Here is a 17163-nt window from a genome sequence, read left to right on the forward strand (position 1 = left end):
TGTGTATATTTAATTTTCATTCCTAGAGACACGTTTCTCACTGGCTGATGAGGACGACTCCCATAGCCTTGTTGATGGACAGGGGCTTACGTCTAATAGCAACCATTTAAATAAAAATTAAAACTGTAATATATATTAAAATGCCATAATTTAGACACAGCTTAAAACATGGACTTGTCAATTTTTTTTGTTATGAGTTGTTTGGATAATTTAAACAGCACTGGTAGATACAAAAAACTAAATCAATTACCAAGGTGATTTACACTTTGTGGAGCACATTTAAACTCTTAAATAATATCAGAAGTTGGTTGAATTACCAGCAAGTTTATATAAATGACAATTGCACTCAATTTGTAATTTAAGTCAGAATGTTTATATTTGTAGTTAAATGGACATGAAACCCCATGCTTTCTTTCTTTCTTTCTTTCTTTCTTTCAGGATTCAGATAGCGCATACAGTTTTAAACAACTTTACAATTTTGTTTCTATTATTATATTTGTTTTGTTCTCTTGGTATCCTTTGTTGAAAAAGCATACCTAGGTAGGCTCAAGAGCTGCTAATTGGTGGCTGCACATATATACCTCCATGTTATTGGCTCACCAATGTGCATTGCTATTTCTTCAACAAAAAATACCAACTGTTCTGAATCAGGATCAGTGATAAGGCAAATAAGAATATCCATTTCCTTACCAATGTAAACTGGAACAATGACATAACATATATGAGAAATATTGAATATATTTCTAACCTTAGCTTACGTGATAGAGGCACATTCTAGTATAGCAAGCATGGTGTTATGAAAGATAAAGAATAATTTTTCTTAAGTGAAATATATACTAAGTGGCGTTGCTCTTTTATTTGGCTAAATAAGCTGCATAAAATGTTTCTGGTAACATTATACTTAGACATCTTTGTAAATAACATGAAAAGTAAGTTGGATTATAATTATGTGACACAGAAGTCCCACATGTCTTGAATTTGGCTACCATTGACTTTAAGACAACTGCCCTGCAGGCCTATCTTCTTATTTGTATTACCTAACTTTGAAAAGGCCGAATGAAACAGCCATGAAGCCTCAGACCACTCAAATTCTTTTCATAGACAACACAGACTGTCCAGACCCATGTCCATTATCTGTCCAAATTCCAACCGTGTCACCCAAACCCCACTCTTAACAGAGCCATACACATGTATTGGTTGTGTATGTAACTATTACTGTTATGTATGCCGATAGCTCTTCCTCAAGAGAGTCACACCCAGAAATGTATCTTAAAACCATTTGTGACGCATACAGTTAGAATGGATTCATGAAACAATATTTCTGTATTTATTTATGAACAATCATTTTTTTAACTAGTATACGTTTTGGCTATATTATTCTGATTGTTTTATAATAGTGCTTCTCAATAAGAGTATATAGACCCTTAAAGAAAAATAACTGCTGCAGTTTTAGTAAGCACATGATCAGCTGCATACAGACTTTATTAGGAATTTATTAGGAGGCTGATTTGGATCAAGGTTATTTGAAAGTAATTATAGCTAATTGCTAGAACATCATGAAAGCGCTAATCTTATCCTTTAAAGACAGGACAGGGATCTAGAAGAACTGCATTGCTTATTGCTTAAGCTTCTTTTTATCAAAACAAAGGAAAGATGGTCAGCTTTGTGCTGTATGTGTTTTCTGCTATAGGCTTTCAATTACTGAAGCAGTGTACCAGTGTTAGACATGCAATGCTCTTTGGGTTTCTATAGCACTAAAGGGCTTATCATCCTAATCCCCAGTGTGCAAGGTTTTAAATGGCATCTGGATGGAAAAAAAACCCTGGTATGCCCTTAGACCCAGATAGATGATAACCCTTTCATACCCAGTTAAAGAAGCTACACATTGAAATTTTAATAGCACCCATGCACCAAATAAATTAATAGCATGCAACTAGCCAATTTTGTATGTTTGTGTGTGTGTATGTTGTATGTATGTGGGTATATGTGTGTGTGTGTATATATATATATATATATATATATATATATATATATATATATATATATACATATATATATATATATATATATATATATATATATATATATATATATATATATATATATATATATATATATATATATATTCTAGGCATATTTAAAGTTACCTAAAACCAGAGCTTGTAGATATTGATTTGCTTGATTCAGAATATAGTAATGAGGATAATAATTGCCTTGTATTTTTGAAACTCTATTTTTGGTAGCAGTAAAAAAATTGAAATGTTACTAGATGTTTATCATTTTTGTGTTCTGATTGTGCAATGGAAGTTTCACTTTTGTGTATACATTCACCGTTCTCTTTTTTTATGCAATAGGTTTGGTGTGAATCAAATTTGCGAAGATGCATCAGTGAATTTCATCGCTTCATCTGTGAGATCTGTAATAAGGCATTCCCCATGTATTCATCCTTGACCCTGCACAAAGAAACTCACAAAGGTGGCCAGCATAGCACTAAGAACAATAATGAAAACACATCTGATGAAAACCAAGACCAGAAAGCTTTTATGGCAGCCTTGGGCCTGCAGCACACCAAAGATATGAAACCCGCTAACCAAGATGACTGTGTACCAGACTGTTATGAGGCGATGCGCCGAGAAGCTCTGAAGAGCAATCTACCTCAGGAATTTGGTGGCATGAACATGCTGAACTTGTCTCCTTTAGAAGCTCCTACAGTAGGAGGCCCATTCTCAGTCCTGCCGCCAACAAAAGAGAACCTGAAGCTGCTTACACTGCAACCTTTTCAAAAAGGCTTTACTATGCAGCCTGAGACCAGCATTGTGGTCAAACCTATCTCTGGAGAGTTGGCTGACATTCAACAGATACTGAAGATGGCTGCTTCAGCACCACCTCAGATAAATCTTACTTCACTTGCTAAAACATGTCCTGGCAGCACACACACCAGTTTTAAGCACATGCCTCCATTGAAGCCAAAGCCACTGGTGGCACCTCGTACAGTTGTTGCCACCTCTACACCCCCTCCTATTGCGAACACTCAACAGTCATCTCCAGGTTGCATCAGCCCAAGCCTTCCTCCCCCACCCTTGCGGATGGTGAGGAACAGTGTGGAATCTCCAACAAGCACCATATTTTTGCAATCCAGGTCTTCAGTTCAACCCTCCCAAACTTTAAACAGTGATCCAATAAAAAGACAGCTAGAACAGGACAGTATTATTGAAGCATTCATGCCTTTAGACTTGGAGACTAAGATCAAAAAGGAAGGTTCTGATAGGGATCTGAAATCCATTATCTCTGGAGCAAACAACAAAAAAAATACTCAGTCAAAAAAGGTATTTTATCCTTGTCGTTTCTGTGATCAAGTATTTACATTTTCTGGTGTGTTAAGGGCTCACATTCGCACACATTTGGGGATATCACCTTATCAGTGCAATATTTGTGACTATATTGCAGCTGACAAGGCAGCACTAATTAGGCACCTTAGAACACACAGTGGTGAAAGGCCATACATATGTAAAATTTGCCAGTATCCTTTTACTGTTAAAGCCAATTGTGAGAGACATCTGCGCAAGAAGCACCTTAAAGTCACTAGAAAAGATATTGAAAAGAACATTGATTATGTCTCCAGCAATACAGCAGATATTGTGGATGCCATCTGCACTCCAGATACCGTGTGCAAATGCTGTGGGGAGGACTTAAAGAATTTCCGTGCACTTCACATACACATGAAAACGCACAACAGCTTTCAGAAAAAGACTCGATTTGAGTGCAAAGAATGTGGCAATGCATTTTCTGCCAAAAAAAATTGTATTCACCACATTCTTAAGCAGCACCAGCATGTACAGGAGAAAGACATTGACAGCCATATCTTGTCAGTGGCCTGTAGCCCTGAGCAAAAAAGATCAGATACTCCACAGTTGGAAGACAGCACTTACAGAGATCAAAAGTCTTCCTCCTCATTTGTGGAATCACAGAATGGTTTCCTTCCTGGAATTCTCTCTTCTTATCCAGTAAAACTTGAACCTGCTACAAGCTTTCCTATAGACCTTGATGAGCCTTTGGACTTTTCTCAAAAGAACAAGAACCCTTGTGGGCTTCAAGTAAAGCAAGAGCAAATCTACAACACCTACCATGTCTCTTTTGATTGTTCAATGGAGCCTATTGATCTTTCAATCCCTAAACACACTAAACAGGATAAAGTTGTTGCTCCAGATCAAGCAGAGCAGGCATCTGGACCTCCTGAGCCACTATATAACTGCCAGTCGTGCCCACTCCCCCTAAGTGCCAATGATAGCCTAGACAAAGGTACAGGGCTCACACATTCCAAACTAATGAAAAATCCCCTCCATTTGACAGTCCCTATCATTTCACCAGCTGTTCTTGGCAATGCAACTATACTACGCCCCTTGAGACCTAAGCCTCCACCTCTTTTGCCAAAACCTACAGCCACTAAAGAACTTCCCCCTTTGGCTTCCATTGCGCAGATCATTTCTTCTGTATCATCTGCTTCCACTTTATTGAAAACCGAGATTATACCCCCTGCTTCTCGCATTGCTGCCAATACTTCACCTGCCACTGAGAAATCTGGGGCTTCCAAATCCAAAGCAAAAGTCATTCAAAAAGAGCTTTCTAATTCCTCTGATGTACCATGCTCTGCAGGAAGCACAACTTCTGAAAACTCCTCCAACTCTACTGCTTTGGTGGTAGCTGCTAAAAAACGTGGTCGAAGGAAAGGAACAAAAAATAAACCTAAAGCAGCTACTGGACTGGATCTGGAGTCAAGCGGTGAATTTGCAAGTATAGAGAAGATACTGGCCACAACTGATACAAATAAGTTCAGCCCTTATTTGCAGCCCACAGAAGACACCAAAGAAAGTGCTGAAAAAAATGCAACCAGTGAAGACGAGAGGGATAGCGGTGAAGATAAAAGGGGAAAGCGAAATTCCTACACTAACTCTTTGCAAAAAATTACTTGCCCTTATTGTCCACGTGTTTTTCCTTGGGCGAGTTCTTTACAAAGGCACATGCTCACTCACACTGGTAAGCATTACTGTTAAAACAGAATACTTTAGGTGCTATTATGCAGAATCTAGACAGAAAACAGTACATGTCACAATGTTTTGTTCTCATGATATTTATTTTATGTATAAAAATACAAATTTGGTTATTGCTTCTTTGATAGCTACCAAAAGCTTGCATACTCAAACTGTCTTGTGTACCTCTGTAGGCATTAGCATAAATGATCCTATGTAAATACACTTCTTTAGGTGCTAAGCAAAAGTGATGCTACAAATTGGTGCAAATTGCAGGCTCTGGTTTTGGTCTTGGAGTGCCTACTCTAAGGTGCCCAACTTTGAGTCATTCCAAAGGAGTAGTCTTTTGGATATCCAAGAGAACGAAGACACACTGGTGGTCTTTATAATCTTGTTTAATTTCCTGGAAAAGGGGTGGCGTTAATTCCCACAACCTTAGAGCCCTGTGAATATTTTGCTTTGAAATAACTAGTTTTCAGCTTATTTTTGTTGTATTTTCAGTTTAACAAGTTAGTTAGAAAATTATCTCATACATAAAGGGACATTAAACCCTAAATACATTCTATAAGCATAGTATTGAGGTTATTCCCCACCTCCCTCAAAGGTGCCACCATGTTGAACGCTTGTTTTTCACTACATTCCGGTGCTGATGTGTTTGCACATGTACAGTAACTCTCCTTCAGATACCTGGTTCCATAATGGCAGCACCCATGATTAGAGAGAAGTGCATGGAATGTATTTAGTGGGACAGTAATTTCAAAATGAAAGTTTCATGATTCATATAAGAGCATGCAATTTTAAACAACTTTCTAATTTACTTCTGTTATCAAATTTGCTTCATTCTCTTGGTATCTTTTATTGAAGAGTAAAACTAGGTAGGCTCATAAGAGCTCAGGAGTGTGCATGTGTCTTTAGTACTCTATGGCCGCAGTATTTTGCAACATTATTTGTAGCTTTGTTATACAATGTTGCAAAACACTGCTGCCATAGAGTACTAAAGACACGTGCACACTCCTGAGCTCTTATGAACCTACCTAGTTTTACTCTTTAATAAAATATACCAAGAGAATGAAGCACATTTAATAACAGAAGTAAATTGGAAAGTTGTTTAAAATTGCAATTTCTATCTGAATCATGAAAGTTACATTTTGACTTTACTGTCCTTTTAAGACAAAAAGAAACATTAAAAAGTGACACTAAAGTCAAAATTGAACTTTCATGATTCATATAGAGGATACAGACACAGACTTTTTGCTTCCATTATCAAATTGCCCACAGTTTTTATATGCACTCTTTCTGAGGCACAATCTCCTGCTGAGCATGTGCAAGAGTTTAGTGTATATGCATATGAGTCTGTGAGGCTGAGGACTGTCACATGGTACAGGAGGCTGGCAAATTGAAATGTGTTAGAAAAATCTATTAAAAAGTATAAATAACCTTGTTACAAACATTTTTACAAATTATAAGTTCATGTAGTGCTTAAAGGGACGTAGTAGTACAAAAAGTGCATGCTCTAATTTGTTGGAGCCTGTGATTTCTGCACGTCTGACATTCAAACCTGCAAAATGGTTAAAGACATAGGTAAAGTGCCACTTGGGCACTCTAAGAATTAAAGTTGCTTAGCTAAATACAACAGGTAATTGGCAGGACTGTGCAAAAACATAGATTTTGTCGGAGATATGAACCATAGGCCCAACAAGTCTGGTCCAAAATGTCCTAAAAATGTGTAAACTTAGCTAGCTTGCAGGATTGCCTTATGCTTATCTCAGGCATTCTTGAAGTCCATCACAGTGTTTGTCATTACTAAATCTAATTGAAGTTTATTGCATGAAATGCTTCAGCTGTGTCCTGCTCAGGATCAGCAATTCCCTTTCGGCTAGATTACGAGTTTTGCGTTATAAGGGGTGTGGTGCTAACTTGTTTGTTATTGTCACCGCTCACTTTCCTACAGCGCTGGTATTACAGGTTTTCATAAACCCTGCATTATTAGGCAAGAAGTGAGCGTAGAGCAAAATTGAGCTCCATACTGCACTCCAATACCAGCGCTGCTTAAGTCAGCGGTGAGCTGGTATTACGTGCTCGTGCACGATTTCCCCATAGACATCAATGGGGAGAGCTGGCTGAAAAAAAGCCTAACACCTGCAAAAAAGCAGCGTAAAGCTCCGTAACACAGCCCCATTGATTCCTATGGGGAAACTAAATTTATGTTTACACCTAACACCCTAACATGAACCCTGAGTCTAAACACCCCTAATCTTACACTTATTAATCACTAATCTGCCGCCCCCGACATCGCCGACACCTACATTATACTTATTAACCCCTAATTTGCCGCCACCTACCTATATTTATTAACCCCTAATCTGCTGTCCCTAACATCGCCGCAACCTACATTACAGTTATTAACCCCTAATCTGCCACCCCAACGTCACCGACACTATACTAAATGTATTAACCCCTAAACCTAAGTCTAACCTTAACACCCCCTAACTTAAATATAATTAAAATAAATCTAAATAAAACTTACTATCATTACTTAAATAATTCCTATTTAAAACTAAATACCTATAAAATAAACCCTAAACTAGCTACAATATAACGAATAGTTACATTGTATCTATCTTAGGGTTTATTTTTATTTTACAGGGAAGTTTGTATTTATTTTAACTAGGTAGAATAGTTTACTAAATAGTTATTAACTATTTAATAACCTACCTAGCTAAAATAAATACAAATTTACCTGTAAAATAAAACCTAACCTGAGTTACACTAACACCTAACATTACAGAACAATTAAATAAATGACCTAAATTAAATACAATTACCTAAATTACAAAAAACAAACAAACACTAAATTGCACAAAATAAAAAAAGAAATGATCAAATATTTAAACTAATTACACCTAATCTAATAGCCCTATCCAAATAAAAAAAGCCCCCCCCAAAAAAACAAAAAAAAACCTAGCCTAAACTACCAATAGCCCTTAAAAGGGCCTTTTGCAGGGCATTGCCACAAAGAAATTAGCTCTTTTACCTGTAAAAAAAAATAAAAAAAAATACAAACAACCCCCCCAACAGTAAAACCCACCACCCACACAACCAAACCCTTAAAAAAAACCTAACACTAACCCCTGAATATCCATTTACAGTTTTGAAGAGGCGGCATCCATCCTCAACGAAGCCGGGAGAAGTTTTCATCCAAGCTGGCAGAAGTCTTCATCCAGACGGCATCTTCTATCTTCATCCATCCGGCACGGAGCGGCTCCATCTTCAAAACATCCGGCGCGGAGCATCCTCTTCTTTCGACGTCTTCTTCCCGAATGAATGTTCCTTTAAATTACGTCATCCAAGATGGCGTCCCTTGAATTCCGATTGGCTGATAGAATTCTATCAGCCAATCAGAATTCAAGGGACGCCATCTTGGATGACGTCATTTAAAGGAATATTCATTCGGGAAGAAGACGTTGAAAGAAAAGGGATGCTCCGCACCGTCTGGATGAAGACTTCTGCCTGTCTGGAGGACCACTTCTGCCAGCTTGGATGAAGACTTCTCCCGGCTTCGTTGAGGACTTCTTGCTGCTTCGTTGAGGATGGATGTCCGGTCTTCAAAACTGTAAGTGGATCTTCAGGGGTTATTGTTAGTGTTTTTTTTTTTTTTTTTTTAAGGATTTATTGGGTGGGTTTTATTATTAGGTTAGGGTTTGGGCAATTGAAAAAGAGCTAAATGCCCTTTTAAGGGCAATGCCCATCCAAATGCCCTTTTTCAGGGCAATGGGGAGTTTAGGTTTTTTTAGTTAGGATTTTATTTGGGGGGTTGGTTGTGGTGGGTGGTGGGTTTTACTGTTGGGGGGTTGTTTGTATTTTTTCTTTTTACAGGTAAAAGAGCTGATTTCTATTGGGGCAATGCCCTGCAAAAGGCCCTTTTAAGGGCTATTGGTAGTTTAGTTTAGGCTAGGTTTTTTTTAATTTTATTTGGGGGGGGGGGCTTTTTTATTTTGATAGGGCTATTAGATTAGGTGTAATTAGTTTTTAAATATCGGATAATTTCTTTTTTTATTTTGTGTAATTTAGAGTTGTTGTTTTTTTTTGTAATTTATGTAATTGTATTTAATTTATGTAATTTATTTAATTGTTGTGTAATGTTAGGTGTTAGTGTAACTCAGGTTAGGTTTTATTTTACAGGTAAATTTGTATTTATTTTAGCTAGGTAGTTAGTAAATAGTTAATAACTATTTAGTAAACTATTCTACCTAATTAAAATAAATACAAACTTACCTGTAAAATAAAAATAAGCCCTACGCTAGATACAATGTAACTATTAGTTATATTGTAGCTAACTTAGGGTTTATTTTATAGGTAAGTATTTAGTTTTAAATAGGAATTATTTAGGTAATGATAGTAAGTTTTATTTAGATTTATTTTAATTATATTTAAGCTAGGGGGTGTTAGGGTTAGGTTTAGGGGCTAATAAATTTAGTATAGTGGCGGCGATGTTAGGGGCAGCAGATTAGGGGTTAATATTAAACTAGTGTTTACAGTGCGGCGGTTTAGGGGTTAATATGTTTATTATAGTGGCGGCGATGTCAGGAGTGGCAGATTAGGGGTTAATAATTTTATTTTAGTGTTTGCGATGCGGGAGGGCCTCGGTTTAGGGGTTAATAGATAGTTTATGGGTGTTAGTGTACTTTTTAGCACTTTAGTTATGAGTTTCATGCTACAACTTTGTAACGTAAAACTCATAACTACTGACTTTAGATTGCGTTACGAATCTTCCGGGATAGGCTGTACCGCTCACTTTTTGGCCTCCAAAAAAAGCTTGTAATATCGGCGCTATGGAAGTCCCATGGAAAAAAGACTTTACGCAAAAGATTTGAAAAACCCATTATGCTGCTTTTTTACTTGTAACGCAAAACTTGTAATCTAGCCGTTTGGTAGCTTAGCAGGACTTTAACTATGTGTTAACTCCTTTGCAGGGGTTAAACACACAGTATTAAATTGTCAGTACCCTTATGATTTTACTGTACAATGTCCCTTTAATACACAACCATATTCCTGAACCTGCACCAGTATTTCCTCATGGAAAGTAGCTACGTTTTTATAAACGGATTCCAGCAGAAAGCTATACATTTAGTAACAGAAGTTAATTGGATTTTTTTTTTTAAATAAATTGCCAACTGTATCTGAATCATTAACGTTTAATTTTGAGTTTTATAGAAAATTGCAGCCTATGTTTTGCCAATATGATCTATGTATTTTTATATTTCTGGAATACTAAACAATCCTCAGCCATTAGATTCCTCTATTGTGATTTGCTGGATACTGTTTCTAACATTGGAGAACATGATGATTTTACTAGAATCTTGTAAGTTTTCTTTCCAAACATCTCGCTCTGAAAGGCTTTGTTCATTGATTATATTACAAGCTTACTGTACATGAGATACTCAAGCTTAAAGGGACATAAAAGCCTTCATTTCATTGTTGCTTCAAAAATATATTCTAAATCACTTTTTTATGGGGGGGGGGCGATATTTGTGTGGTGGGGAAAATGTACCTTTTTGTTTGTTTGAAGCCCCAGGACTAATGTTACAACCAGCCAGTGAGCATGTATAATGCAGTATCAGTTATTCATTTCCTGCTAGCATCAGCTATGGATTTCCTTTCAATATAAACTGAAAGACATTTTTACTTAAAAGAACTTCAAAGTAATTTTTCTTTGTTACGTTTTAAAATAGGGTATTTTAAACCATATTACCCTTTTTTTTTATGCAAACTAAAACTATTTTATGCTTGTGTAGACCTGTCCACCAGTAAAGCTTTGGAGTTATCCTCCTTTGCCATCACATAATCAACTGATCCTCATGGATCTAATATGGATTTTCTGTTTATTTTGGTATCTGTTTAAACAGCTCAAATTATTTTAAATTTTTTATGAAACAACATACTTTTAACAGATGCTCCTTCATGCATGAGAGAACGAACGTCTCATGTCCTCTTTAGTATCGCACCATACAGTCTGCTATTTCCAAGCACCATAACCTAGTCTAAAGTCAGCCGTTATCAGGCTCTGTGTGCCTTGAAGATCAGTCAGCCTCTTTGGGCTCGATTTATCAAAGCCCTACGGCTGCAAGTTCTCACAACAACTTGCTTGCCGTAATTTGACAAGCAGCGGTCACCAGACCTCTGCTTCCCTAACCTCTTCGCCACCTCTAAGGTGGCGAAATTCAATCTCCGCGGTTGAGTCTGATCGAGGAGATTGACCGCTACTGCCCGCGCACAGCCAATCGCGTGCGGGCAGGAGCTGTCAATCTCCTCGGTCGGACTCGACCGCGGAGATTGAATTTCGCCACCTTAGAGGTGACGAAGATGTTAGGGAAGGGGGCAGGATTGCATGCGAGTGCAAAATTGCGCTCGTGTGCAATGGTGATTACCTGCTGGTAATTTCGCCCCGCCACAGGCGAGCTGAGGCGTACAGGGGCGAGTATACGCGCCCCTGTCCGCCTCAGTCTTGATAAATCTAGCCCTTTGTGCTGGTTTGATGGATGTAGCTAAAAGTGTATTGGAGGAACTTGTGCCATTTTAGGGAATTTTATAGTGCCTAAAAAGAAGCTTTGCCAGCTGGGTGAACAAGCGTGCCCTTAAAAGAAAACAGGAGTAAGTTTACATGTTATTTGCAGTATGCCAAGTATTAGCATTGCTGCTGTTGTGTTTTATTTAAAAAAAATATAAACAATGACCACAGAACAAATTGACATTTCTGTCTCATAAGTTTTTAGAAGATTTTAACTGTTTTTAGATAAACGTCAATGACTGTGGGTGAATTGTATGTATTTGCATTGGAATGAGGGTGTGTTTCATTTCATTAGCCAGTTTTCAAAATGATTTTTCCTATTTTAATTTTTAATGTAATTTCCTGCAAAATATGGCACTGTTACATTTCATTAAAAAAACAAAAATGTTCTCCTAGAAGGTCGAACAAGAACAGGCAAAAGGGTAATGTCATTAGGCAAAGTGAGGTCACATGACAGCTTGAGAGTTAGGATTGGGGCATTCTATCTGCTAATGCAGATTTAGCTGTTAATTAGCAGCAAAACGAACAACTTGTGGCAGATTAAAGCAGAGTGGGTGCTCATAATGCTCCTATTGTGCTCAGCCTAGACAAGCTTTCTTGTTTCTAAAGGATATTTTGGTTGCCCGACCATCTCCCCCCTCCGCTGCTTCAGCCCACATCACACATGACTCTCTCGAATCCTTAATTTCCACAATCATAGATCTCTTGAATCTGCAGCACATATGTATTTGCAAAGCACTTCTCAAAGACCTACCTCATGGTATGGAATGGATTTGATTTACTGGGTGTTTTTATAATAAAAATAAAAATCTAGCAAGTTAGATAAAAACTTTTTTTTTTTCCTCACTTCAGGTCAGAAGCCCTACCCCTGTGCAAAATGTGATGCCTTCTTTTCTACCAAATCTAACTGTGAACGCCATCTCTTGCGTAAGCACGGAGTTGCCAACCTCTCCTTAAGAAGAAACGGTCTTATGCCCCAGTCTAAAGAAAGTGACGTTGGATCACATGATAGCACAGGTAGATCTTACCGTTTGTTCAGACTATTGCAGCACACCACAAAACGTAGTGATGTTTGCATTTGCTGTAACAATTCATAAATACAGCTCTATTCGGAGGATAAAATATATCAAAGGACAACAACTAATTGAACACATCTTTTATTTTTAATAGGGTAAAACCTCCATAGTTAGCAGATTTCTTGACACGCAAAACGGAGTTCAGGAGAAAAAAAGTGCAGTGTTAGTTTATAGGCAGAAATGTGAAAGTGATTTATTTTCAGCCAGTCTGGGGAATAGATTTCTGCTTTGTGTCGTTTGCTCTCTAGCATTACTTGCTTCATTTGAACCTTTTGTCTGGAGCTTGCGATGGTTAAATAAAGATGTCTTCATGAGCTGTCGCGTTTATGTTTGTAATCTTGAATTGCAGAAACTCCCCTTAGCTGTGTATTGATATAGAGGTCATATCCCAATGATTATTAATTCTTCAGTAGTATAAGAAATGTTATCAAATAATCTTAAATGCTTCTAGTCATTTTAGAAATCTGAGATTGGTAACCTAAAAGTACAGCTATATTTTTCATTGCAACCAAACTATTTAAAGGGACATAAAACACAAATATTTTCATTTGTGATTCAGATAGAGCATTACAATTTTAAACAACTCTGCCATTTACTTCTATTTTGCTTTATTCTTTTGATGTCCTTTGTTGAAGAAACAGCAATGCACATGGGTGAGCCAATAACATGAGGTGTATATATGTTATGTATATGAGGTGTATATATGTTTTCAACAAAGGATATCAAGAGAACAAAACAAATTAGGTAATAGAAGTACAGTATATTGTGTTTAAAATTGCATGTTCCCTCGGGAAAAAAAAAAAAAAATAGTTGTCACATCCTTTTAAGAAGATAAGTATGTTTTTTTTATTTATTTTTATCTTTAAAAAATTACCAAGGCTATAATTTCTTTTGATATAGATACAATTACTATGCAACATATGAGAATTTCTTTTTTAAGAATAACTTTACTCACTTAAAGCAAGTTTGATAAGTCTACATGTGCGGTTTATATTAACAGAAAGCTAAATTAACAGCCTTATAGCAATCTAGCAGAAGTTTTTTTTTTTTTTTTTTTTTAAAGGGACACTGTACCCAAAAATTTTCTTTCGTGATTCAGATTGAGCATGAAATTTTAAGCAACTTTCTAATTTACTCCTATTATCAAATTTTCTTCATTCTCTTGGTATCTTTATTTGAAATGCAAGAATGTAAGTTTAGATGCCGGCCCATTTTTGGTGAACAACCTGGGTTGTCCTTGCTGATTGGTGGATAAATCCATCCACCAATAAAAAAAAGTGCTGTCCAGAGTACTGAAACAAAAAAAAAAGCTTAGATGCCTTCTTTTTCAAATAATGATAGCAAGAGAACGAAGAAAAATTAATATTAGGAGTAAATTAGAAAGTTGCTTAAAATTGCATGCTCTTTCTGAATTACAAAATAAAAAATTGGGTACAGTGTCCCTTTAAACAAACCTTTAATGCTAAGGTTTTTGTTTGTGTTTTTCCTTTAAATGACTGCTTCTCCATTGTTGATAGGGAAAGCCTGTCAGATTATAGTAATACCACAAGGGGGCGCTACAATATGACAAACAACACTACATATAGTTTGTCCCATTGATGTACTTTATATTATTATTATTATCATTCTTTCTATTTGCAATGCACCAGCAGATTCCACAGTGCTCCACAGGGGGTGCAATAAATAAAGAAGAGACAGGGAAGGCAGACAGACAGGGGACAGAAGGATTAGAGGGCCCTGCTGCTCAGCTTATATCTGTAAGCGTGGCTTTGCAATGTGTTGCCACTTTGAGGTCCGTTATTTACTGATGTTGATAGTACAAATTAAGTTTTATTGGCAAAAGTAATTTTAATATTGTGCCGTAAACTTCCAGCATCTGTCTTTATTTTACTAGCCTTAAAGGGACATTAAAGGAAATCTATGAAAGAGTTTGTTAAAGCTGCTCAGGTTGAAAATTGAAAAAACAGGAAGTTATGTATTTGAACTGACAACTATGCATAGATTGGTCATTGAATAGGGACAACTACCAACTCTAGTATTGAACAGGGACACATCTTCATAGAAACAAATATATATAAACATGTTCGAAACAAAAAATAGAACACTATAATTCTATTTAAAATACAGTCTTGGAACCAACAAAGTAATAATATTTAATAGATTATTGGGTGCCTTTACTAGATCTGTGACCGCTAGATATAATTTATCTATTACAGTTTCAAATACAGATTCATTTTTCAATTACTTGGATTTAGTATTGTCTTTATTTTCTATTAGGACAAGCTATATTTTTTTAATTTAAGAAGCACTAAAGTTTAATCAGATCTCCCCCCTCCCCCACATTAGTCAGTTTTCATAATACCACCATGCTTATACCATGTGTTTGTTTTTGTTTTGTTACCCATTAGGCTGCATGCCATCTTGTAAGCCTTTACAGTTATCTAAGTATTAGCAGCAGGATTTAAAGAATAGCCATCTTCTTGAGGGAGAAGTGAAATATTATTTTAACATTCCAATAACAGAAATAAGTAGTAATAGGGAATAAAAGTCTGTTGTGTTTTGTTTGCAGACAGTCAGTCAGATGCAGACTTCTCTGCTGCAGAGGGGGAAGTATTAGACCTCACTTCTGGGGAAAAGACTAAGTTGGAAGAAGTTTTTGTCAAAGACAATCTGCCTGTGTCAGTGATTAACCAAGCTGAAGAGGAGACATTTCATAGCAAGGACGACGCTAAAGCAGAATCCCAGGAATACAAAGAACAATTGGAGGACGATGCTGTGAGCAACAAAAGCCTTGATCTCAACTTTGCAAGCAAGCTGATTGATTTCAAACTCTCCACTAGTCACCGTTCTGCAAGTAGTGGTGTCAACTCCTGTGATATCTGTGGAAAAAGCTTCAAGTTTGCTGCTACTTTAGGCAGGCACAAAAAGGCCCATTCCTGTGAAAAAAGGGCACAAGACAAGAGCAGTGAAGAGGATGGAAGCAAAGTCACACCTGAATCTGTATGTATCCTACCCCAACCTAGCAGCAGCACTGTGACCCAACATAGCATCAGCACCGAGACCCAACATAGCAGCAGCACTGCGAGTGAAGAGAAGGACAACGACCTTCCAGTTGACTTGAAAGTGTCAAAATCTCCAGAGGAGAGTGATATGTCTGGAAAGAGGAATGTTGACATTGATATGGCTCTTGCAGAAGAAGATACAGAGAGAAGGTCATCAGAGAAAAGTGATGATGACAAAGAAACGCAAGCTAATGAAACAAAAGGGTCATCAAAAGCTGACAAAAGAAAAAAGATATGCAATGTGTGTAGTAAGCGCTTCTGGTCCCTCCAGGATCTGACAAGACATATGAGATCACACACAGGTAAGGTCCATGAGTTTACACAGTGCTGTTAGTCTTCACTTATCTGTAACCTTAACAATAGCCCTGGTCTTGACAAACCCCAGGAGGCAAGGATTTTACATCTGGCTCACAACAGTTTAGATTATATAGTGTGTGTGTGTGTGTATATATGTATGTGTATATATATGTATGTGTGTATATGTATATATATATATGTGTGTGTGTGTGTGTATATATGTATGTGTATATATATATGTATGTGTGTATATGTATATATATATATGTGTGTGTGTGTGTGTGTATATATGTATGTGTATGTGTGTGTATATATATGTATATGTGTGTGTATATATATATATATGTGTGTGTGTGTGTATATGTGTGTGTGTATATATATGTATGTGTATGTGTGTATATATAATGTATATAATGTATATGTGTATATGTGTGTGTGCGCATTTCATGGGCAGAAAATATCACTAGTCTTTATTACAGTTAGAAATAAAGTACATGAAATAATAAAGCCGTATTTTTAACTACTATCTGTGGAAGATTAGAGATTAAAGGGAGAGTCAATTACAAAATTAAATTTTTAAAAAGGTAGATAACTCCTTTACTACCCATTCCCAAGCTTTGCACAAACAACATTGTTATATAAATATACTTTATAACCTTTAAACCTCTACATTTCTGCCTGTTTCTAAGCCACTACAGGCCACCTCTTATATCAGTGCATTTTCATAGCTTTTCACAGCAAGCCACTGCTAGTTCATGTGTGCCATATAGATAAACATTGTGCTCACTCCCGTGGAGTTATGCAGGAACCAGCACTAATTGGCTAAAATGCAAGTCTACAGACTGCTTCATTATCTTAGAGCTGTTTACAGAGGCTTAAATACAAAGTAATCACAGAGGTAAAAAGTGTTTTAATATAACAGTTTTGTTATGCAAAACTGGGGAATGGGTATTAAAGGGATAATCTCTTTTTAAACCATAAAAATGTTGGAGTAGGCTGTCCCTTTTAGGTTTACAGATATGTGGTCGATTAAATAGCTATAAGATAAAAAAAAAGGCGCTAATGCATTTTTAACATCTTACCTGCTAAACAATTCATTATTGTGTGCCTTGGGAGATGGAAGCACTGGCTAC

General features: G+C 36.7%; 1 protein-coding gene across 7 annotated transcripts in view; it reads left to right on the top strand.

Annotated features, from left to right (window-relative positions):
* The window catches only part of RREB1 (ras responsive element binding protein 1), a 96367-nt gene that overhangs the window by 74618 nt on the left and 4586 nt on the right, over nt 1–17163 (top strand). For 5 of the 7 annotated variants that reach the window (XM_053714705.1, XM_053714709.1, XM_053714706.1 and 2 more), the window contains 3 exons: nt 2355–5034; nt 12448–12612; nt 15241–16035. In XM_053714705.1, the coding sequence (XP_053570680.1) occupies nt 2355–5034; nt 12448–12612; nt 15241–16035 (3640 nt within the window). Of the gene's footprint in view, nt 1–2354; nt 5035–12447; nt 12613–14323; nt 15194–15240; nt 16036–17163 lie in introns of those variants that run through there. The other 2 variants (XM_053714711.1, XM_053714710.1) reach the window with 2 other exon arrangements.

Source organism: Bombina bombina, chromosome 5 (genome assembly GCF_027579735.1).
Source record: "Bombina bombina isolate aBomBom1 chromosome 5, aBomBom1.pri, whole genome shotgun sequence".
Lineage (NCBI taxonomy): Eukaryota > Metazoa > Chordata > Amphibia > Anura > Bombinatoridae > Bombina > Bombina bombina.